The 24,021-nt window shown below is 48.5% G+C and overlaps 2 protein-coding genes across 2 annotated transcripts in view; both read left to right on the top strand.

Annotated features, from left to right (window-relative positions):
- The window catches only part of LOC121158222 (kinesin-like protein KIF20B), a 10,542-nt gene extending 4,053 nt beyond the window's left edge, over positions 1-6,489 (top strand). The window contains exon 4 of the mRNA XM_040982883.1: positions 6,221-6,489. Coding sequence (XP_040838817.1) covers positions 6,221-6,372 — 152 coding nt within the window. The 3' untranslated portion in view covers positions 6,373-6,489. The remainder of the gene's footprint in view (positions 1-6,220) is intronic.
- On the top strand, positions 6,388-24,021 carry LOC121158217 (guanine nucleotide exchange factor subunit RIC1-like). Its single transcript, XM_040982877.1, is given in 13 exon segments — positions 6,388-6,392; positions 6,619-6,774; positions 8,025-8,163; positions 11,650-11,766; positions 12,190-12,234; positions 12,236-12,904; positions 13,185-13,343; positions 13,430-13,566; positions 16,442-16,728; positions 17,508-17,699; positions 20,162-20,339; positions 20,481-20,669; positions 21,408-24,021. Coding segments are annotated over 13 exon segments (2,562 nt in total). The 3' UTR covers positions 21,697-24,021.

Below are 24,021 nucleotides of genomic sequence, written 5' to 3'. Positions count from 1 at the left end.
CAGCAGCTATTCCAGGTCTCCCGGGTGGGTGCAGGGGCCTAACGACCGGAGCCCTCTCCACTGCTCTCCCAGGCCTTCAGCAGAGAGCAACCAGGACATGAACTGGTGCCCATGTAGGGTGCTGGCACTTGCAGGCAGAGGATTGGGCAACTAAGCCATCACACCATCCCCGATGTTCACTGGACACCTTCACACATGAATACTGAAGTTCATCTAGTACCTTACTATTTTAAATTGTGCATAGTTGACTGGTTATGAGTTTACTGTTGCATTAACCTCTTTCAAGTGACAAACGATTTAAAGATGATTGTGTTACAAATTATCATGCCGTTTTATGTAGGCCCCAGTCTCCCAAGGATTAACTCCACAGCACAGCTTGTTTCTCAAGGGTGTAACAGGAAAGGCAATCATGGCCTGATACATTTAGCCTGTGGCTTGACTGCAATCTCCTTCCTTCCTGCTTCCCCTTGTTGCATGTCCTTGGGGGAGCTTAGGTGTGGCTTAGCAATCTCCCTCCTTATTGTTTCCCCTTGTTGCATGTCCTTGGGGGAGCTTAGGTGTGGCTTAACCATTGGGAGGATCCTGGGAGGGGCCAAGCAGACTATAAAAGATGCAGCTTGACTTCAAATAAACGGCATTCGGCATTCTCCTCACACGAATGACCCACTGTGTGTTGTGTGTTGTCTGTCTTGTCTGTCTCATAACCCTAGTCCCTCCGCTCGGGGTAAGTGGCGACGCGGGCGTTGCCAACATCTGGAGGTCCCGATCTGGAGATCGAGAAAGAGAGGATACACGACGAAGGGTCGTCCCGGGAAGCTGGTCAGCGGATAAGTGGGACGTATTGTAAGACTTTCCTAAACTGGTAGGAGAGGGAGTTTTCTTTTGAAATACAGTTTGGTTTAAGATTTATTGGGAAATATAGTAGGTTTTAGTCTTATTTTGAAACACAGTTTGGTTTAAGATTTGTTGTGAAATACAGTTAGGTTTAGCCTTATTTTGAAGTATTGTTGGATCTTGGTGTTTCATTTGCCTTGCGAAAAAGATGGGTTCTGCCTTCTCCAAGGATAAATTGGCTGCTGAGCTTGAAGAACTTTTACATCAACTGGGGAAGCCAGTTAAAACTAGGATGATTAGAAATTTTGTTAAAGCCGTTCGATCCAGTAGTCCTTGGTTTATTGTTTCAGGGAGCCTGAGTATCCCTGATTGGGAACAGGTTAAGGCTAATTTACAATCCTGCTTACAAAAGGACCCAGATTTCCCTATTACCAACTTTTCTTTGTGGCGCTTAGTCCGTGATTCTTTATCTAGTGATAAGGTGGAAATTAAAAAACAGTTAAAAGAAGTGCAGACTACTTTTGAAGAAATCCAGGAAAGGGAGGTTCTGCGGTCTGTGGAAGCCTCAAGTGAGGCCTCGAATGAGACCTCGAGTGAGGCCACCCTGAGTGAGGCCTCTTCTTTAGAGGAGAGTGAAGCTGACTCTTGGGGGAATGAAGCCTCTTCTTCAGAAGAGAATGAGGCCTCTTCTTCAGTAGTGAGTGAGAACAAATGAGATGAGGAGAAGATTCTCTTAAAGCAAGAAATTAGGGACATTAAAAGAAAATTAAAGAAGGCGGGAATAGATAAACATTTCTCTGGCAAATTATCCAATTCACGGCAACCACCATATGCCCCTAATTTTGTGACCCCTACCACTCCTGAGGAGGAAGCTGTGGGTCATTCACCCAATAAGTATCCCATGCGGCCCTGGAGTGATAGCCCCACTGATCAGCCAGTGGGCGGGGTTCGATGTTTCCCAGTAATAGAGGTCCCAGTTCGAGGGGGTCCCCCTCGCCGGGAGCATCATCCCCTTCAATTTAAAGACCTCAAAAATATAAAGCAGGCTGTTAAAGATTATGGTGCCCAGGCACCCTTTACTCTGGCACTAGTAGAGTCCTTTTCAAGTTTGAATCTTACTCCTAGTGATTGGATGCAATTATGCCGTTCCGCTCTGGATGGCGGTGATTTTCTCCTATCGAGAGGGGACTTTCAGGATAGGTGCAGAAATTTTGCTGAGCAGAATGCAGCTGTGGGACATGCAGATCGAAGCCTTGAAATGCTTACTGGCACTGGACCTTTTGAAGGCATCCAACAACAAGTTAATTATGATTTAGGAGTTTATGCACAGATAACAAATGCAGCCCTTGGAGCCTGGAAGGCTTTACCTAACGCTAATACAGGAGACCAGCTTTCTAAGGTCTTGCAAGGCCCTGCAGAACCTTTTCAAGAATTTGTGGACCGTATTATGCAGGTTGCTACTAAGATCTTTGGTAACCTAGAACCAGCTATGTCAGTAATTAGACATATAGCTTTTGAGAATGCCAATAAATATTGCCAGGATGCTCTTCGGTCCCATAGAGATAAGTCTCTGCATGATTACCTTAAAATTTGCAGACATATTGATTCCACCCATGCCCTTGGGCAAGTGATAGCAGCTGCTGTTCAATACCCTCAGCCCCACCCTAGGGCGCGTCCTAAAGCCTGTTTCGGATGCGGACAGCCTGGACATTTTAAAAAACAGTGTCCTAAAATTCCGCGGCAAGGAAGATCACCCCCCACAATCCTTGCCAGTCCCAGATATCTGTAGCAGATGCCATAAAGGCTATCATTGGGACAGCAATTGTAGGTCCAGGTATGATGCCCAAGGCAATCCCTTATCGGGAAACGGGGTCAGGGGCCCGCTCCGGGCCCCCCAACCTCAGGTGTACGGAGCCCAGCAGACACCTGTAGCTTCTGGAACAGCACCAACTCCTTTCAGAGTCCCGCTCCCACGGCAAGGAATGCAGACATTTCAACTCTCCTCAGAGCAACACCAGGTAGCGCAGGACTGGACCTCTGTGCCGCCTCCGGAGAGGTATTGACCCCACTCCTGGGGCCCCAGCAGATAAAGACAGGAGTCAGGGGCCCCTTGCCTAAGAATACCTTGGGCCTGATCCTAGGAAGAAGCAGTGCTACCATGCATGGAATCAGAGTACTCCCAGGAGTGATAGATGAGGATACCCCCGCAGAAATAGAAGTCATGGTAGAATCAGCCAAAGGCACTATCATCATTCCACCAGGAGCGAGATTTGCCCAGCTGATCTTGATCCCTAAGGTTCCAACAGACAACCCTATTCATAAAAGAGATAGACAAGGAGGCTTTGGTGATTCCGGCCCCTTGGCATGTTGGGTCTCCGACATGCAAACCCGACCTACCTTGCAGTTAGAGATAGAAGGGATAAAATTCACAGGATTACTTGATACTGGGGCAGATACTACAGTTATATCCCAGGCAATGTGGCCAAGCTCCTGGCCGTTAGAGGCCACCCCAACCATTCTCCAAGGGATAGGAACTTCTCAACCACAGAAAAGTGCTAGGTTGTTAAGGTGGAAGGATCAAGAGGGTCATTCAGGAATTTTCCAGCCATATGTTTTACCACATATTCCCATCAACCTGTGGGGACGAGATTTGCTGAGTGCCATGAATGTTGTGTTGACCTCTCAGCCTGTGCCAAATATGCTTAATAGACAAGGATACTTTCCTGGAAAGGGCTTGGGCAGACATCTTCAAGGTGACCCCCAACCAGTCTGTGATAAAGAGATTGAAGTTCGTAGCCCAGGGGATAGAACAGGGTTAGGACATTTTTTGCAGGGGCCATTGTAGAGCAGCCTCGTCAGTTAGAGGAGCCCATTAAATTAACATGGAAAACAGATGAACCTGTTTGGGTTGAACAATGGCCCCTTTCAAGCAAAAAATTAGAGGCTGCAATTGAATTGGTAAAGGAGCAGCTTGAGGCTGGACATATTGTTCCATCCACCTCTCCTTGGAACACCCCAATTTTCGTTATTAAAAAGAAAAATGGCAACTGGAGGCTTTTACAAGATTTACGTGCAGTAAATGCTGTCATGGCCCCTATGGGGGCCACGCAACCTGGTTTGCCATCTCCTGTGGGAATACCAAAAGATTGGCATATGCTTGTGTTAGATTTAAAAGACTGCTTTTTCTCCATTCCCTTGCACCTGGAAGATGCTCCGCGTTTTGCCTTTACCTTACCGTCCATCAATCTAAAAGCGCCTTCCCAGCGTTTCCATTGGGTTGTCCTCCCTCAGGGGATGATGAACAGTTCTACTATTTGTCAGATCTATGTGGATAAGGCCTTAAAAAGAATTAGATCACAATTTCCAAATATCTATTTGATCCATTATATGGATGATCTTTTGATCGCGGCTGAAACTCGTTCCATCCTATCCTCAGCAGCACAATGTATTTATCAGGCTTTAGCCACAGCCGGATTGGTTGTTGCCCCGGATAAAATTCAGACAGATTTTCCTTATCAGTATTTAGGCCATCAGCTTTTGCCAACTGGTGTCACCCCTCAGAATTTGACCATCAGATTAAGTGATGTGAAAACTTTGAATGATTTGCAGAGTTTGTTAGGTGATATTAATTGGATCCGACCAATTTTGCATATTTCTACTGGGCAACTCAAGCCCCTTTTTGATATTCTTAAAGGTGATCCAGATCCTTCATCACCCAGATAACTGTCCAAAGAAGGCAGGGAATGTCTGCAGCTAGTCCAGCATGCCATTCAGAATGCTCATGTCAGTTATGTGGATTATAAGGCGCCAATGCGGTTGTTGGTTTTTCCTTCCAATCACGCGCCTACAGCAGTGTTTTGGCAGACTGGACCTATATATTGGGTCCACTCCCCAGCATCCACTGGACAAATTGTGCAATCCTATCCCACTGCTGTTATATCTTTGTTGTATAAGGCATGCAAGATCAGCCTGCAGATTTTAGGGAAATATCCTGATTTCATCTCCATTCCCTATGATTCCCAACAGGTGGCGTGGCTACAAAATAATATTGATGATTGGTCTGTCTTTTGTGCCACGGTTTCTTCTCAGTTAATTAATCATTATCCTTCCCATCCCTTAGTGCAGTTTTTCAAAAGACATCCGGTTGTTTTTCCCAATCGCACCCTTAAAGTTTATCTAGAAAAAATAAAGAAAGGGGATGTAGCCGAACACTGCAGCTCTCCCCATTCCCTACTGGCATCCGCCATCTATGTGTTAAATTTTTTAACTGTCACCAATGATGTAGTTCCTGCAGAGCGCCATTGGCTACGCTCTGCTAATGAGAATAAAGGCCAAGTAAAATGGAAAGATCTGGCCACAAATAAATGGCGGGGACCAGACCCAGTACTAACATGGGGGCGAGGCTCCGTTTGTGTTTTTCCTCAGGATGAAGAAACGCCGAGATGGGTTCCCGAGAGACTTACACGACAAATCTCCCTGGCTCCAACTCAGCATGATCCCACTCCGAATGATGTTCTTGCAGGATAAAAGCCATTGGGAGGAGGACACCCTGACAGCAGTGGTGCAACTTCCTGGTATCCTGCCCATGGGAAATGCAGATCTTCAGCTACTACCTCAATTTAACATCATATACGTGTTACCCCCGTGAAATGGCATTCAACTGAGAGCAGGGATGTTATAGGAATGGAGTGGAGTCTTAGCCATGGGATTAATGGCTACAGCCATGTTTGCAGTACTGTTTACTCCTCTTTGCCACCTAGGCAACAAGCCCTGGAGCAGGTCATCATTTGAACTATGATGACTTTAGCTGTGGAAAATCCTAGAGCTCAATTCTAGTTGAGCATGATGTGTAATGGGCAGCCAGAGACGGGTAAGATCTGGCAGAGCTGATGACCAACCTAAGACAGGGATCCCACGTGCCCCGGGTGGGGCTCCCCATGACGGGTAAGGCATCAACTGACTGCTGGACAACCTAAGACAGGCGTCCATTAAAAAACAAAAAAGGGGGAGATATAGGCCCCAGTCTCCCAAGGATTAACTCCACAGCACAGCTTGTTTCTCAAGGGTGTAACAGGAAAGGCAATCATGGCCTGATACATTTAGCCTGTGGCTTGACTGCAATCTCCTTCCTTCCTGCTTCCCCTTGTTGCATGTCCTTGGGGGAGCTTAGGTGTGGCTTAGCAATCTCCCTCCTTATTGTTTCCCCTTGTTGCATGTCCTTAGGGGAGCTTAGGTGTGGCTTAACCATTGGGAGGATCCTGGGAGGGGCCAAGCAGACTATAAAAGATGCAGCTTGACTTCAAATAAACAGCATTCGGCATTCTCCTCACACGAATGACCCACTGTGTGTTGTGTGTTGTCTGTCTTGTCTGTCTCATAACCCTAGTCCCTCCGCTCGACTTGGAGACTTGGAGCTCGGGGTACGTGGCGACGCGGGCGTTGCCAACAGTCTTCTTACAGGTAGGATTGTTGATTGATGAGGTTATTCTGAGAAATTGCTGGTCTCCTGTCGGGCCAGGTCTAGATACGCAGTTCTAATAGGAATCGCTCAGAATGATGTATTCACAGCTTTGATCGCTTCAGCCTTTGCTTGTGTGTGACTATATTACGTACATTCGGCCTGGCGTGCCCAAGTAGAACCGTGACCTGTTTGGAGTTAACTTTCAAATAAGTCTTTGAATTCCTACTTGAAAAAGTTGATTCACAAAAGGCACCGTGTGAAGTGCTCACTGATCCAGGCAGCCTTCTTGTTTCCTGATTTGATTTTTGTTTTGTTCAGCTCAGAGTATACCTACGAATGTCAAATCTGGACAACGCCTTTGCTCATGTAACCAAGACACAAGTGGAGACGTTGCTGCTTAGTGTCTTCCGGGACATGGTCGTAGTGTTTCGAGCAGACTGTTCAATATGCCTTTACAGTATTGAAAGAAAATCAGATGGGTGAGTATGCGTGTAGCATAGGAAAAGTCATTTTTTTTGCTCCTCTCTAATTTTGCCTCTCTAGATTGTGTTTTCTCAAGAGTTACTATATTGGGCCCGGTACGATAGCGTAGTGGTTAAGGTCCTTGCCTCGAACATGCCTGGGAATCCATGTGGGCACCGGTTCTGGTCCTGGCAGCCTGCTTCCCATCCAGCTCCCTACTTGTGGCCTGGGAAAGCAGTTGAGGATAGTCCAGAGCATTGGGACCCTGCACCCATGTGGGAAACATGGAGGAAGCTCCTGGCTCCTGGCTTCGGATCGGTGCAGCACCCCCCATTGCAGCCACTTGGGGAGTGAATCATCGGATGGAAGATCTTCCTCTCCATCTCTCCTCCTCTCTGTACATCTGCCTTTCCGATAAAAATAAATAAATCTTTCAAAAAAGTTACTATATCTTTATACTTTTTTGGATGTCAAAAAACAAGTAATTTTAATTACTATTATTTTACTTAGTAACTGACAGAACAAAAGGAAATGCTAACTCCTTCAGCTACTTAACTGAATTTAAAAAAAGAAAACCTAGTTTTTTAACTCTCAGGGACTGAATTTTTATCACAACTTCAGACTGAGTGCTGACTGCCTTAGTCTTGGGAGTCACCGGGGAGGCTGGAGGGCGCCCTGCGGCCTCGCACCTGGGGAGAATGCAAGCTGTGCTTGGTTTATTTCCACCGTCCTGGAGGGGGGAGAAACGAAACCCTGTTGTTACTACCTGTTGCCCGAGAACTCTTGGCATCCGGTCAGCTTGCATCGTTTGGACTGCAGCTCTTGAATCTTGCTTTCTTCTGATATTTTTTTGTATGTCTGTTTTTGTTGAACCAGTTATAAAGTACCCGGTGGCTGTAGTAGCTCAGTGACTGGAAACTAGCACAGCGTTAACACTTCAGACGTGTCAGCTTTAGTGATGGAACCCTCGTCCTCTCTGGATCAGCTAGGGTTTTTTTTCCCGTTAAATATCTCCACTCTTGACAGCTGCGTTAGGTTTTTTATTTGTTTTAATCTTCTCTCCTACGTCTTACTCTTCCTTTCTTGTCCCATATGTGTTCTTTGGATTCCTCACCCTCTCCAGTTGTGGCTGAAACATCTGCAGGAGACGGTAGGTAGCAGAGATGCAGATCGTCCGTAAAGCATAAGATGCTGATCCTGTCCGTATCAGGAGTGAGCCTGTGAGCAGCGGGAGCCTTCACTTGTGTGCTGTCTCTTGTTTTTGCAGTGTGCACACTTCCGCTGGCATTCAGGTTCTGCAGGAGGTCTCCATGTCACGCTACATCCCTCACCCTTTCCTCGTGGTGTCTGTCACCCTGACGTCAGTGAGCACGGAGAATGGACTCGTGCTGAAAATACCACAGCAGGTACCACTCCGCTGCCAGCGCCGCCTGGGCCTCTCTGTTGGTGATGTTGTAAGCTGATGGGAGTCGCGTTCGGCTCGCAATGCTGACAATCTAATACAGCTTGTGGGGAAATGCAGTTACCACGGTAGGCTAAGCAGAAGTGACTTGTGCATGGTTTTTCAACAACTAATTAAATATATCCTCACTTGTTCTTGTGCTGCATTGGCTGGTACAGAAACAAAAGATTTCTATACCACTTCAGTTGAAACCTAGAAAAAAACTAGAGATGATCTGAGTCAGGAGGGAGAAGATCAAGCAGAGGGAGCAGTAATTCAAAAGCCTACAGATGAACCTAGCGCAAAAACCTAGTGGCTTAAGTCCTCGCCTTGCATGTGCCAGGATCTCGTATGGGCACCAGTTCGTATCGTGGCAGCTCCACTTCCCATCCAGCTCCCTACTCGTGGCCCGGAAAGCAGTCGAGGACGGCCCAGAGCCTTGGGACCCTGAAGCATAGGACAGTCATGTGGTTTGTGGCATGCCGCGGTGACATCCGGGAACCCGCATCTCCTTTAGGAAGGAGAACTTGGCTTCTGCTTGCACCGCTGTCTTCAGCTTCCTCCTGGTGCACACTCTAGAAGCTTCTTTCATTCAAGAAAACAAAATACAGTTCCCGGTTTCTATGCAAGTTCTGCCACTGTAACCAGTTAGTCCCATTTGATAAGGAAAGTTACTTTGCAGAAGGTAAAGAGTGTGTGGGTGGAATGTGTTAGGGTCAACGGTAACTGCTTCTCGGGCCTAGCGCGGTAGCATCAAGGTTGTATAAGCGTATGCCCATATATTGAATGTGATTAAACATAGTAAGTTTTATAAGCATACACTTATATAATTACTGTTACATTTACATATGCTTACATAGCTAACTGTATTGTATAATTAGTTATATAAATACTCCTATTTGATTATAAAATTAAATATATGGAGGTAAGCGGGAATGATAACTTGCTTAAAAATACTTTGTGAAATTAACTCACACAGATGACACAGGTGTGACAAAATCATGATATTTGTGAATTCAGATGAAGGGAATATGCAGCTTTGTGTTGCTGTTCTCCGTTTCATCACGGGTGAAGTCTTCATGTTAGGGACAGAGGGGGAGTCCATGTATTCCAGGTGGAGTGGGCAACCCTTGCCGTCACTGACACTGCATCCCAGAGAGGCCTTGCACGGTGACCTGTGTACCTTGGCAAAGGGCAGATCAAGAAGTGCGTTAAGACAGTGCCCGGGGTGGCGGTTAGACCGTGTGTGACACCGCCTCCCGAGGGAGAGCGTCTGGCTCCAGCCGCCCTTCCCGGCAGCCGTGTCGGTGAAGCAGAGTGAGATGGAGTGGTTCCGGCCGAGGGGCTCTGCCGGTCACGGCCCACGTGCTGGGCTGCACTGAGCAGGCCACGCCCCGGCCATCCGCCTCCGTTCTGCGTCTGCACGCTCTTCTTTTTGCTCTGCCACCTAGCCACATTTTCCGGGTACCAGAGTGCCTACGTTTCCACACACATTTCAAATTCCGTATTTTCTCAATCCTGCAAATTATTGGTTATTTCTCGCGTGTTACAGATTTCTGAGTTTTTAGTTTGCCATTTCCGCGTATATAATCTCTTTCCAGAGACTGGAAGCAGAAAGGAGGAAGAGTCTCTGCCTGGCTGTTTCGCAGATAGGGTGCCCGCTGTGTCCCTGGCTGAGCCCCAAAGGGTGGCGACAGTTCCCAGCTCCTCAGCCACGGAGCAGCAGAGCCCGGGCGGAGTCTGCGTCTCTTCCGTCGGAGTCTTTCCTCCCTTGGTTCGTGGGATGCTCTGCCTCTCTGTTTTCTTACTGCCTCCAGAAGCCCCGATGATGCCCCTGGCTCCTTTGGGCCCCCTGTGGTTGTGTCCCAGGAAACGCAGCCTCACACTTACCTGCTGGCGTGTTCAGCTCGGGCTCAGTCTTTCAAATTTAGTGAAGGAAAAAGAAAAGTTTTTCTTAAATTTCTCTTCTTTTTTAGACTATTCCTCTGTATTTGAAAGGCAGAGTTGAGAGAGAGAGGGAGCTTTTATCTGCTGCCCGAATCCTCAGATGCCCACCACAGCCAGGGCTAGGAACCACAGCCAGGGCTAGGAACCACAGCCAGGGATAGGAACCACAGCCAGGGCTAGGAAGCAGGCCCCCTCTGCCCCCTCCTGGGCATGAGCAGGGACTGGGCTCCAGAGCTGGCACCTCAGTGTGGGATGGCCCAGGGCCCCACGACACCACGCTGCTTCCTAAGCGGCATCCCTCGGTGCTGGCACCAGCTCCTCTAGCGTCTTACCTAGGCCCCCTTACTTTGTTCCTATCACCCGTGTCTACAAGAGCAGCACGTTCTGTTTTTTTCTTGAAATCAAGATGCTGTTAACTTCTTCCATGTAAAAAAAATACTTGACATCTGAGATTTCCTCCAAAGCAATATTTCTCACAAATTGTGTGTTATGCTTAAGCTGGATGAAAGGAATCAATGGGAAGTCAGTTTCTCTAACCTTGCAGGTGGAAATTTTCAACGCCCGTGAAGTCTGCCTCTCCCCAGCAACCCATCCTAATTCAGATTTTTAAAAATTCTTTCCCAAAAGAACCTCCCTCCCCCCTTTTTAAGATTTATTTATTTATTTATGGGAAAGGCAAGATCTGTAGAGAGGAAGATGTTCCATCCGATGGTTGACTCTCCAAGTGGCCACAACAGCCAGAGCTGACCTGATTCAAAGTCAGGAGCCAGGAGCCTCTTCCGGGTCTCCCACGCGGGTGCAGGGTTCCAAGGCTTTGGGCCGTCCTCGACTGCTTTCCCAGGGCACAGGCAGGGAGCTGGATGGGAACTGGAGCAGCTGGGACATGAACTGATGCCCATATAGGATGTCAGCGCATGCAAGGTGAAGACTTCAGCTATTAGGCTACCGCGCCAGACCCAGAACTTTCCTATTTGAGAACATACATAGTAATATGTTTCCTGTTGTACTTTACCTGACTTTCCAAATCCTCCTTACAACATACCATCCACTTAGTTCCCAAAATATTCCTGCTCTGTTCCCATGAGTCTCATTTTTCGTGTACAGCTCTCATGCCCTAGCTCTTGCGTCTTCATTTATATTGCAGCTTCAACTAAAGCACCAAGCCCTTCACTTCCTCCTGTGTGTTTCTGGTTCCATCTTTATCCTGGAAACCTTCTCTTCCTGTACTAGGGAGATTAATTTTGTGGACTGTTGAAGTTCCTTTCAGTTGTAAGATGATGTAGCCCCCGCGCAGTCACCTGAAGGCACTGGCCACAGGCTGCAGACCGTGCTGAGCGCCCTTCCACCCTCGCTGCGCAGCTCCTGCGTCCCTGCAGGGCCCAGCAGCGTGGCTACGGATGGTACAGCCTCACTTAAACATGATTCCATCTGTAAACTTTATAAAAGACATGCCAAAACTATATCTGATTTAGTATGAAACCAGTTTCTCTTTCTGAACTTTTAGGCCCGTGACGCAGAGAGCATCATGCTAAACCTTGCGGGACAGCTCATCATGATGCAGAGGGACAGGTCAGGCCCCCAGATCCGGGAGAAGGACAGTCACCCCAACCAGAGGAAGCTGGTGAGTGCGGCGTTCGGAACACGGGGAGACGGCATTGGGTGAGTGCAGGGCGCACTGCCGCCATGCGCCTTAGAAGCTGCAAAAGGACTTGGAACTGGTTTTAAGCTTCCGAGTATAAGACATTATGAAGGTGGAACTGTTGAGAGTAAGTGGTTGCGTGTGTCAGATGTTACTGCCGAGGTGGTGTGAGCTGAAGTTGTAATAGGGACACACAGCGGGTGGCAGAGTGTGGGATTGTCCTGTTTATGCTTTGAGAGGAAAGGTACCGTGCTTAATTCTAACTCTAAAGAGCCGTCCCTGCTTTTGCCCCAAAGTTGTTCAACTTTCATCTTGAAAGAGGTCATTAACTAATCCCTAGGAATTTGAGAAGCTCCACACGCAGTAAAGGAACAGAAAGGCTGACTGTCGCCTCTCCTCCCCCAGCTGCCATTCTGCTTTCCCGTGGTGCTGGCCCAGTCGGTGGAGAACGAACGTCTGGACGACGTGCCGGGCCGACAAGCAGAAGCGTCACCTCCTGGAGGCCCTGTGGCTGAGCTGCGGCGGGGCGGGCATGAAGGTCTGGCTCCCGCTCTTCCCCAGGGACCAGCGCAAGCCGCACTCCTTCCTGGCCCAGAGGATCATGCTGCCCTTCCACATCAACATCTACCCGCTGGACGCGCTGGTCCTCGGTGCCGTCAACGACACTGTGCTCTACGACTCTCTGTACACGCGCAGTGGCAGGGAGCAGCCCGAGGTGCTCTTTCCCTTCTGCGTCGTGGAGAGAACCTCTCAGATCTACCTCCACCACCTCCTGCGGCAGCTGCTCGTCCGGAACCTCGGGGAGCAGGCCTTGCTCCTGGCCCAGTCCTGCGCCACGCTGCCCTACTTCCCGCACGTGCTCGAGCTCATGCTGCACGAAGTGCTGGAAGAAGAAGCTACCTCACGGGAGCCCATCCCCGACCCCCTGCTCCCCACCGTGGCCAAATTCATCACCGAGTTCCCGCTCTTCCTGCAGACGGTGGTGCACTGCGCCAGGAAGACCGAGTATGCCCTGTGGAATTACCTTTTTGCAGCCGTCGGGAACCCCAAGGACTTGTTTGAAGAGTGTTTGATGGCCCAGGATTTGGAGACGGCCGCCTCGTACCTTATCATCTTGCAGGTAACTTGCAGGGTTGCACTGAATGCAACATCCTGTTGACACTCCAGTGTTGGAAGTCGACAGCAGTTAGTGAGAGCCGGCTGGTTTAATCCTGCTAGCGGGTGCTGGCTGCATTTCTCCTCGGTGACTCCTGCTCCCTCAGTCTTCTCTCTCAGCCAGCGTCCGCAGCGCGGCACGTGCAGGCCCTGACCTTAGGAAACCCTAGAAGTGAAAACTGGTCATTAGCCTCCCCAGTGATGCGCTGAGTAAAAGGAGTGCTGTCTCCCTTGGTTGTTTCTAGAACATGGAAGTCCCCGCAGTCAGCAGGCAGCATGCCACCCTCCTGTTCAACACAGCTCTGGAACAAGGCAAGTGGGACCTGTGTCGGCATATGATCCGATTCCTTAAAGCCATCGGCTCTGGAGAGTCCGAGACACCTCCTCCCACCCCCACAGCTCAGGTCAGTCGCACAGCCTCGTGGGTTCTCTGCGTCCCGCGCCCCGTGACACCTTTCCCTGACTTCCTGCACGGTGTGTGTAACCTTAGGAACCCAGCTCTAGTGGCGGATTTGAGTTCTTCAGGAACCGGAGCATCAGTTTATCGCAGTCAGCTGAAAATGCCGCACCTAGTAAATTCAGCTTACAGAAGACACTAAGTATGCCATCCGGCCCTTCTGGAAAGAGGTAAAACAAAAAGTTGTTGCTGTTTCTTTAGTGCATCCGGGACACACGCACTGCAGGCCATTTATAAGTTGGATCTTGTGCAAATAGCTACGACCCATTTGCAGCTGCTTTCCTCCCGGGAGGGCCATGCACGCTCTCCTTTGCTTTTGCGTTCACTCCCATACTTTCTGTTGTTGCTGAGATCAATTTTGATACACCTGCTGTAACTAACCATGGATTACCTCTGAATTAAAAGGAAGAGAGAGAGAAATTTGCAGGTATTGCAGAAGCCTCGCTGAAGGCAGTAGTTCTAACTTCTCCTGACGGTAAAGCACTCTGACTCTGTGAGCGCAGGGCTGAGGTCCTCCGACAGTGAGCGGCTGAGCCAAGCAACTGTATTCTGTTGAGTATTTTTTATTGTGGTGTTTGATTGCTTTCTCTCACCACCGTTAACACAACAGCTGGTGGGAAGAGAAAGCAGTCACACATCACACCAGCATCCACCATCACACACACGTGCGTGCACACACCCCCGTGTCCTACATCATGTGCAAGTGCGGCCATGGAAGGAGATAAACAATTACAAGGCAATAGTGTATTCTCAGCCAGATTCTCAGTGCCAGATCTCAAACACGCCGGTGGGTCCATGGCCGGTCCTACTCAGTCCATCTCCTGCCCTAGCAGGAACAGTGGCCTTTCTTGACTGACTTTCACCTGTCCTGGTTTTCACTGTTGGTGTTAACAGCCTAGCCAAGCTTGGTCCACACCAAGTCATAGTTCATGCATGGTTCGGCAGGGGCAGTGACCCAGCCTAGCCTGTCCTGCATCTACCCTGGTTCTCATGCGCACCAGAGGGTGCTGCAGTCTAGCCCAGCTTGGTATACCCAGACCTAGTCCACACTCAGGCCAAGGGACACTGCAGCCATGTCCAGACCGGAACGCAGCCCCACTCTGTCCTTCATATTCACCAGTGGGAACCACAGCCAGGGCATCCCCTCTGTTCCCCAGCCAGGCCTGTTCCCAGCCACAGATCTTGTGCATGCCAGTGGTTGCTCTGACCCAGCTTAGCATAGCCCCTCATCTGTCTTGGCCTTTGTCCTTGGGTGCTGCAGGCTGGCCTAAGCCAGCCTGCCTCCAGTCCCAATTCTCGCTGGCAGGTGTTGGGACCTGATCCTGCTCAGTCTGCTCCCATCCCCAGCTCATGCAAGTAGGTGTGACAGCCTAGCCTGGCATAACCTGTGCTTCAACCTGGTTTCTGCACTTGCCAGTGAGGTAAGGTTTGCTTGGCCCTGTCAGGTCCACCCCCTTCCAAAACCAGCCCACACATTTGCCAACAGTTGGAGCTACCTTGCCCAGCTAACTGACCCCCAGTCCTGGACCACATGTCCACCAGTGAGAGCTGTGACCCGCTAGGGGAGTTTCCCACATTCGCCTACTCAGCCCACTCCCAGACCCAGATCTCAGGCATGCCAGCAGGTGTCAGGCCCTCGCCCAGCATAGCCTGCACCCCACACCCCCGTCCTTTTATGAGCTGATGAGTGTTGTGCCTGGCCCACTGCCCACACCCAGTTCCAGGATGCACATGTGGGTGCTGCAGCCTGGACCTGCCCTGACTAATCTTGGTTCCTGTACCCATGAGTGTTGGCAGGTTCCCTGGTCACACCTAGCTCAGGCTATCATCACCCCAGCTCATAAGCTAACCTGGGGAACTTGTATTTCCCCTAGCCCTGGTTCTCTCATTTGCTGGTTAGTGTCTTTGACCTTGCTTAATGTGACCCATCCCCTGTTTTGACATTCAGTCTGGTACTGAGATCTAGCCCTGCTACACGGTCCCCCAGCCCTAGCTTTCACATGGACTGGCACGTGGTGGTCAGCAAAGTTCCAAGCTAACAAGCCCTGCTCAGGACTCACGTGGGCCAGTGTGTCAGCCTGACCCATGAACACCTTCCAGTCTCTCCCCTCCACACCACGAGATCTCAGTCCCTTTGCTTACCTGCAGTACAGTGGCCTTATCCAGTGATATCCCTGGGCAGTCATTTCGCCCCTTCAAGGGCCCAGAGCTTGCTGCGGCGCAGCCAGCGGGCGAAGCCTGGCACCGGTTGGCGCTGTGGCCACCAGCAAGCCCTGAATTCACACACTACTTGGGAGCAGTGACTGGGGCTAGGGGCCCAGGCATCGGGGCCGAGCTGACTCAATGCCCCCCGATGCTGCACATTTCCCGGGTGAAGAAATATAAGAGGCAACGGGAACATCCATACAAGTGGCGAGCGGCCGTCGGTTTCCCAGTGCAGACAGATCTATCCAGAGACAAGGCTCTTCTCCTGAGCTCCTCTGCCTCACGGGCCCCAGTGAGGCAGTGCTGCCATCTCGGGCCATGCACATGAGGGATGCTGGGCTCGAGGCAGTCCAGCCATTTGAAAGAATCAGTTTTCTTTTCCCACATGTATATAACCCATGTTGAGGGATTCCATTCTGCTTCCTTCCTCCCTTCCTTTTATTTCAGGACTTATTTGTTGCAAAGGCAGATTTACAGAAGAAGGGAGAAGCAGATCTGGCACCTGCTGGTTCACTCACACCAGGGCCTGTATGCTATGCTTGGTTTCTTGAATCTGATTTCCTTCCCTCCTTTCATTCATCCTTTGAGATACCCATTCCTTCATACTCTTTCTTTCTTCAGCTATTCATCTCTGTCTTCCTGGCCCAGCTTCTTTTGTCGCAATTTTCCCCTCTTCCGTGTAGTCACTCTGTAGAGCCCCCAGTGTTCTGTGCTCATGAAGTTGTGCAGGGCCAGCCCTTTGAGGCCATCTCTCTCAGACGTACCAGTGTTACTGCAGGAAGCTAGGCGCAGCCCGCCGGTTGGAACCGTTCTGGAGTGTCTCTGTGTTCATACTTACAGATGGAGTAAAGACAGCGACTGTGCTGAGAACATGTACATCGACATGATGCTCTGGAGACACGCCCGGCGCCTCTTAGAGGACATGCGGCTCAAGGATCTGGGCTGCTTCACCGCGCAGCTGGGCTTTGAGCTCATTGCTTGGCTGTGCAAGGAGCGTACGCGAGCTGCTCGGGTCGATAACTTTGTGGTGGCCCTGAAGAGACTGCACAAAGACTTCCTGTGGCCGTTCCCCATCATCCCAGCCTCTTCCATCAGTTCTCCTTTCAAAAGTGGGAAATTCCGAACAGGTAATAGCACGAGGAAATCTGCGTTGTACTCCACCCATCTTGACATGTTGCTGTTAGAGTCAGGGAAGTCTTACTCGATACTTCGGTCAAACTCAAAGCCAACTCTTTGTGCGTTATTTGCAACATTCTGCGAAGAGCTTATGCCCCCAACTCTTTGAAATCTAATTCATAATCCTAACCTTTGTTATTCTACATCATAAGCAAGTTGAGGACTGACTGAACTTAAAAAATCTGCCATAATTGTGGAGAGGAGCTTTGGAGCTAGGCGATTGTGACCTCGCGATGAGCTAAATTGTGATTTTTACTGGTCGTTAAAAATAACAAAAATGCATCTCTGACGACCTCAGCGTCTGGTAGGAGAGGAGAGAAATGAAGCTGTATATTCACGCAAAAGAAAAAATTGCTTTTTCCTTTTGAATCTTAAAAAAACTGTTCTACTTTCTATGAGAAATTTAAACAAAAAGTTTTAATAAGCCATCTGGAAACTTGATAGCATCCTAGAGCCCAAGGCTAACCACTTAGAAGACTGACAGAATAAAAGTTTTGTTTCTTTCCAGTTCAGAGATAATGAGGATACTGTTAGATGAGATTTTACAGTGAGGTTCATTTTGGTAGAAGCCTAAGTTCCTGGCTTCAGGGTGAAGGAGGATAATTATCTGAGTATTAGCATTGGCTGGCCAAATGGGAGAGACTCAACAGCTAAACTGGAAATTTCCACAGGTACATCTTGAATTTCTTTTCCATTTGTGTTTTGTCTTGTTTTTGCAACTTCACTGCAGTGGGAGAGCAGCTGTTCAAGTCTCAGTCGGCTGAACCGTTTCCAAACCTGGACGTGGAGGCTGGCATCTCTGCCATGCAGCGAAGTCAGAGCTGGCTGGGCAGTGTCGGCCCCAGCCATCCTGAGCTGGACACAGCCTCATCCCACGGGCCGCAAATGCAAGATGCCTTCCTGTCACCCTTATCCAATAAAGGTAACCATCACTTCAAGCTCCTCTTTAGTTCCTTTCAAAGTAAGGCATGTGCTGTAGCTCTGCTGAGTAGAACTCCACTCTGCCTGCAGGTCCAAAGATGAGGCAAGGCCAAGTTAGCGTACTAGAGGACGGGCATGTTGGCTCTGCCTACACTGGATCTGTTTATCTTAGAGAAATGAAATCATTTAAATGTCATTATAGATCAACACCAATAGATGACTCTGCCATCAATTTGAGCCCAAGTAGATAAAATGCTATTCATACATGGAGAATTCTTACCGCAGACCAGGATGAAAATAGTTCGACTCCATTATCAGTTACCCATTAAAAATTTGTAGAAATTTTTTTTCTCATTAGAATAAAAACATTGTCTTAACCATTTTAAACAGTTTAGTAGCTTTATTTACATCCACGTTCTTGCCCGACCTCCCTGGTCTGATGAAGTACCCGACTAGGAACCTTCTAGAAGTTGTCTTTGGGACGGCTTGTTCTTCTTCGGATGATGTCGTCATTTGCTTCCTCTGAGGCGGAATGCCACTCCAGCCACTGCGTGGACACTGCGCCCGTTTGCCCACGCGGCTGGCAAGGGGCATCTGGGCTGTCTCTGGGGGGATGCCGGTACAAACACTGAGGCACGACGCGCTCTCAGAAGTCGGCTTTCAGTAACTGTGGAGCAGGCGTCAGAGTCCAGCGGCAGTTCTTGTCACTTTGTGAGGAATCCCCGTACCCTTCCCTGCAGCGTTACCACTTTTACATTCCTGCCAGTGTATGGGTTTGTTGTTTTTTGGACTAGTCCTGCTAAGGGGTGTGAAGTGGTCAGCTACTTTTAGGACACTTTGTGAAAGAGGATTTCAGACATTTAGAAAAACAGCGAGCCATTCCCCCGTTACCCAGCTTCTGTTGTTACAACTTGTGACAAATTCATCCTGATTCAGTACACATAATTTATCTGTAAATAGCTAGCCTACAAGAACACTTTTTTATTAAGATTTATTTTATTTTTATTTGACACTTACAGAGAGGAGACAGGTCAGTCTTCCATCCGCTTGTTTCTCAAAGGTCCTGATTTTCTCTTAAGATTTCTTTTTGTTGGGGCCCGGCGGCGTGGCCTAGTGGCTAAAGTCCTTGCCTTGAACACGCTGGGATCCCATACGGGCACTGGTTCTAATCCCGGCAGCTCCACTTCCCATCCAGCTCCCTGCTTGTGGCCTGGGAAAGCAGTCGAGGACAGCCGAGAGCCTTGGGACCCTGCACACGTGTGGGAGACCTGGAAGAAGTTTCTGGATCCTGGCTTCGGATCGGCATAGCATCAGCCATTGTGCTCACTTGGGGAGTGGATCATCGGACAGAAGATCTTCCTCTCTGTCTCTCCTCCTCTCTGTATATCTGACTTTCCAATAAATAAATAAATCTTAAAAAAAAAAAAAAAAAGATTTCTTTTTGTTGGGGAGGTAGATTTCCAGAGAGGAGAGAAAGGTCTTCCATCCAGCGTTCAGTCCCCAGACGGCCGTGTCACTGGAGCTGAGCTGATCCCCAGGCAGGAGTCTTCTAGCCTCCCACGCTGATGTACATCTCGGGCCCTGGAGCGTCGGGACCGTGAACCAGTGCCCACATGGGATCCTGGCACTTGACAGGGGAGATTAGCCAACTGAACCAACACCCAAATGTCACGGTTTTGTAATAGTATGAGTCAAGACCCGAATCAGGCTCACACATTGCATTCACATTTTTAAATCTGTTCTTGAGTGTACCCTTCTCTTCCCCCACCTCTTATAGAACATTCATTGAAGAAACTTGTGTCTGGGGATCTTTTCTCATGGTAGTTTTATTGATTGCTTCTAAGTGCTTAGTTTTTAAGCAGTTTCCTCTGTATTTGCTGTAATTTAGCTGAATCTAAGGACTTGATCAAAGCTTATTTGTGGGAGACAGAACACTGTCCGCTCATGGTCACTGTGACACTGAAGGCACGTACTGTCTGGTCGACTCCAGCGACCTTCTTCTCAAGCATCTACTGCTGTGAATGGCACAAGCTCAGCAGTGAATCCAGTGTTTTTTGGTTCAAAATTGTAAAGCTAACATCTGCAAAAACAGCTCAAAGTTAAAATTAAAGGAGGGGTAAGCATTGTGGCATAGAAGATAAAGCTACTCTGTATATCACCTGTGGGCCCCAGTTGGTGCTGGCTGTTCCACCTCTGTTGAACTCCCTGCCAGTGGCTGGGAAAGCAGCGGGACATGGCGAGGCGTTTGTGCACCTGCCACCCACCAGGAAGACTTGGCTCAAGTTCCTGACTTTGTGCTAGCCCAGCGCTTGTCATTGTGGCCATCTTAGAGAGCGAACCAGCCGATGGAAGATCTGTCTGTCCTCTGTAACTCTTTGAAATAAATAAGTAAATATTTAGGCAAAATTCATACATAGTGTGTTCCACATGAACCTGGTTTGTGATTTGCTGATTCTTCATCAGGTGACGAATGCAGTATTGGTTCAGCCACGGATTTGACTGAGAGCAGCTCCATGGTGGATGGGGACTGGACGGTGGTCGAGGAGAATTTCTCCACGCTCAGTCTGACTCCGTCCGAGCTGGAGCACATCTCCATGGAGCTGGCAAGCAAAGGCCCTCATAAATCCCAGGTCCAGCTTCGGTGAGTCCCTCAGATCTTCAAGCTCAGTCTCGACTCGGGGAGTTCGTAGAGATGGCTTAGAGGGACCGCTGCCTTCTGATCACTGCCGCCCCATGCAAGCTTCGCTTCTTCCCAGTCCCAACCCTGGTGTTTCCGCTCTAGGTACTTCCTGCATATTTTCATGGAGGCCGGATGTTTGGACTGGTGCATTGTCATTGGCCTGATTCTGAGAGAATCCTCAGTAATCAACCAGATTCTGGCTATTATACAGTCTTCAGAGGTGGATGGAGAGATGTTACAGAACATTAAGACGGGGCTCCGTGCTGTGGACCAGTGGGCCTCTACGGATTGGTAAGTGTGGTCTCCCTGGGCCCCTTAGCCCTCGGTGGATCTGTCCCTTCTCCTCACAGCTTAGTTGTGGTTCAGCTGGTTTAGTTATGTTGTTCAAGTTTGATAGTTTTAAGTTAACTAGAAATAAAAATACTCCCATATATTAATTTTTACTTTAGTCATTCCTGACCCAGCTACTTGAATGATTAATGTCTCTTTAGTGAAGTTGAGTTTATACATTGCAATATGAAAAGACATCACTAGGCTGGGGCTGCCGCACAGCAGATCATCTTAGAATTAGTCTCGAACTTAAGGCTTATAGTTCTATGGAATTGAAGAAAAGGTCGGCTTGAAAAGATGAAAAAATCTGTCTGAAGTTAGCATTTCATGGTGGCTGCTAGCAAGCTCACATTTTGAGTGCTTGACGGGACTGGAGAAGCCTCGTGGTCCAGCCCAGCCCCGCTGCTGTCAGCGGGATGTGGGTTTCTGCGTCAGGATTTCCCTTACATGGACCTCATTCTCTTCAGTTGCCACATGTGTTTGATGTTAAAATGTCAGTGTTTGCTTCTAATGCTCAGATCCTGGAGTCGTGGCCCCATGTGTGGCAGTCCCAGGGCACTGAGCAGGCCACTCGGCAGCCTGCCTTCTCCCACAGCCTGCTGCTGCCTTTACTGTCCGCGCTTAGATGTTGATCTAACACTGTACCAAGGCTTGTGAATTTGGAAGATGAGAGCTGCTTTTCTCTCCCCCTCTGCTTAGCCCTGGATATAAGCCATTTTTAAACATGATTAAGCCTCAACTGCAGAAGCTCAGTGAGATGACGGAAGAGCAAGTTGAGCCTGACGCCTTCCAGCCAGTAACCACAGGCAAGACCACGGAGCAGGCCAGTCCCCGGGCCGAGGAGCGCAGGGGATCCTGCAGCCACGGAGCCGTCCTGCAGGGCGAGGCGGCGGGGACCAGTGCAGCCAGCCGCCAGGAGGATGACACGGCTCGGGCAGAGCAGGAGGAGCCCTTTCCGGATGGGACTTACGACTGCTCTGTGTCCTGACCGTGAGGCGACGTGTGACAAGCAGTATTAGCAGCAGCTGAGTCCACTGTGTCCTAGTTGCTGACGGATGACTTAAAGGGGAAGAGAACGCAGGGGCTCAGAGTCTCTTTCGTAAAGTATTATTAGATTTTAAGTAAGAAATCTCCGACTCCGTAAAAATGTGATATCAAATAAAGCATCTTTCATAAAAAATTTCTTAAGCTGCAGGAGAAATACAACATGCTGTACATACGTACATTAGCAGATTTGGGCTTTATTCACAGGCTGGTAGCTCTTAAGGGAGTGCTTGGCCCCGGTGAGCTTTTGACTGCTTAGAGCTTCTCGCGCTTTTCCCTGGTTGACTGTGTGTGCTAAGGTGCTTGACCGGGTCCGAGCTCACTACACTCCCTGCTTGGCCCTCCCGAACAGATGCCTGCCTTGGCACAGCACGGGGACGCGCACGAGGGCCGTGGAAAGCGGAGTTCCGGGATGTTGGTTTTGGTGCCGCGGGGGCCTCCAAAAGCCGTGGAAACTGAGTGTCATAACACGTGAACGCCAAGGGTGTCTGCACCAAAACAAACCTTCTCCGGTTCCGTTCTCCATGCCCGGCTTGGCAGCTCCCCTGCCCGTGTCAGCGTGAGCCGTTCTCCTTTGCCGTTGGCAGCCCGTCAGACCCCAGTCCTATCCGTGCAGGCTGTCCACACGGAGCGAGGGTGCCCGCTGGAGCGAGCTTTGTTCCTCCTAGATCAGTGTGGGCACAGGCTGAGGAATTCTCACCAATTCTGCTGGTAGATGCCACTAAACTGTTTTGTATCAAAAAATTGTACCTTTTTGTGAATACTCTTGGTGTAAATAAATCCAAAGACACTACTCATATTTTTAGCACTTGTATTATAATTTGTAAGGTTTTATGCTGGATTCCGCATGCCTATAAATACTTAGAGAATTATAGCAACAGGGCTTGTTTTTCTTTCCCAAAAAGAGCGGTCTTCATAAAGACAGACTCCTTATTGGCTCAGCTGGTCATAACAAAATGCTCACACTGATCATGAAATGGAACAGATTTTTGTGCAAATTAACATAGTTTACTATTTATTGATTTTGTAAATTGAATAAAATGGACTTTTATGTAAATAGACTGCTGAACCTTATCACGGCTACTAAAAATTAGTCTGTAAAGAATGCATCCTTCATTGTAAACTTTAGAGTATTTTATGTATTTGTAGATGACAAATTTGTTTTCATGTTGTGAAAACTGCATATTTCATAATTGGTTCATACTAGTCACCTATCCTCCACTGTATCTAATTACCTTATAACAGTATTAATTTAGATAGCTTGTTTGTACTGTGCAATTTGAACAAGGAATGCAATGTTATTTTTTACAAAAACTTATTTTTGTAACAACATATTTGATATGGACCAAATTCGTACCACTATGTTTAAAAAAAAAAAGCCTCTTCTCACAGTGCAATTCCAGTTCAGAAACAAGGCCTGGTCCTCTCGCTGCCCTGGAAAGGAAATACCCGGATTCAGTTCTTAGCCCGTTTCCTTTGAAGGGAATTGAAACTATCTTGAATTGTTTGGTTCATAATTCATCAAACTCTTCAAAATTACTGATTTGGGGGAATTGACTGTCATTTACTTTTTACATTAGAAGTGCAATAATTTCACACCATAAAACTCCTAATGGATCAAATATGGTCTTATTGGTACCTGGTCCTTCTGGTGCTACTGTTACTTAAGTCAGCTTCAAACCACCTTTCCCTGAATGGCTGGAAGGTCAGTGTTTCCTGAATGAGTCCAGGCAGCCCAGCCAGAAAATAAACTGACCTCTCTTCTCCTGCCCCGGTCCGTCAGAGGGAACCAGCATCACTGTCGTTTGCTGCAGATCCTCATTTAGTAACAGCTGCACACAGCTGGCTAGCTCACACCATGCTGCCGCCGAGGTCACCCTGCGAGCAGCGCCCACAGGGTGACTCCTGCGGTGGAGGCCGTGAGCGAGTCCCTTCCTCTGTGAAATGTTGGCTTTCAACTAATAAATAGGCCACAAGGGAAGAAAATTGGTAAGTTTACATGTTCTATTTATTAGATACTTTGAATTCTTTGAAAAACTCATTTTTACCATGTTGTTTGGTTCACATCAATTGTTTTAAGCCATCATTTTAACCAAGGAACTTAAATATTACTATAACTATTTGAATTTTAGTGCATTCATGTCAATTATTTGTTGATACCAAAAGAAATCATCTAAGGGGAGAGTCAACATTTGCTTGTAATTAAATTTGTTGCTACTTCTGTAATTTGTATTTTTTTTAATAAGGGCAATAAAAATGATTGCACAAA

The sequence above is a fragment of the Ochotona curzoniae genome, unplaced genomic scaffold (assembly GCF_017591425.1).
Source record: "Ochotona curzoniae isolate NIBS_2020 unplaced genomic scaffold, NIBS_Ocur_1.0 contig_3653, whole genome shotgun sequence".
NCBI classification, from domain to species: domain Eukaryota; kingdom Metazoa; phylum Chordata; class Mammalia; order Lagomorpha; family Ochotonidae; genus Ochotona; species Ochotona curzoniae.
This window is presented reverse-complemented; position numbering and strand designations above follow the sequence as displayed.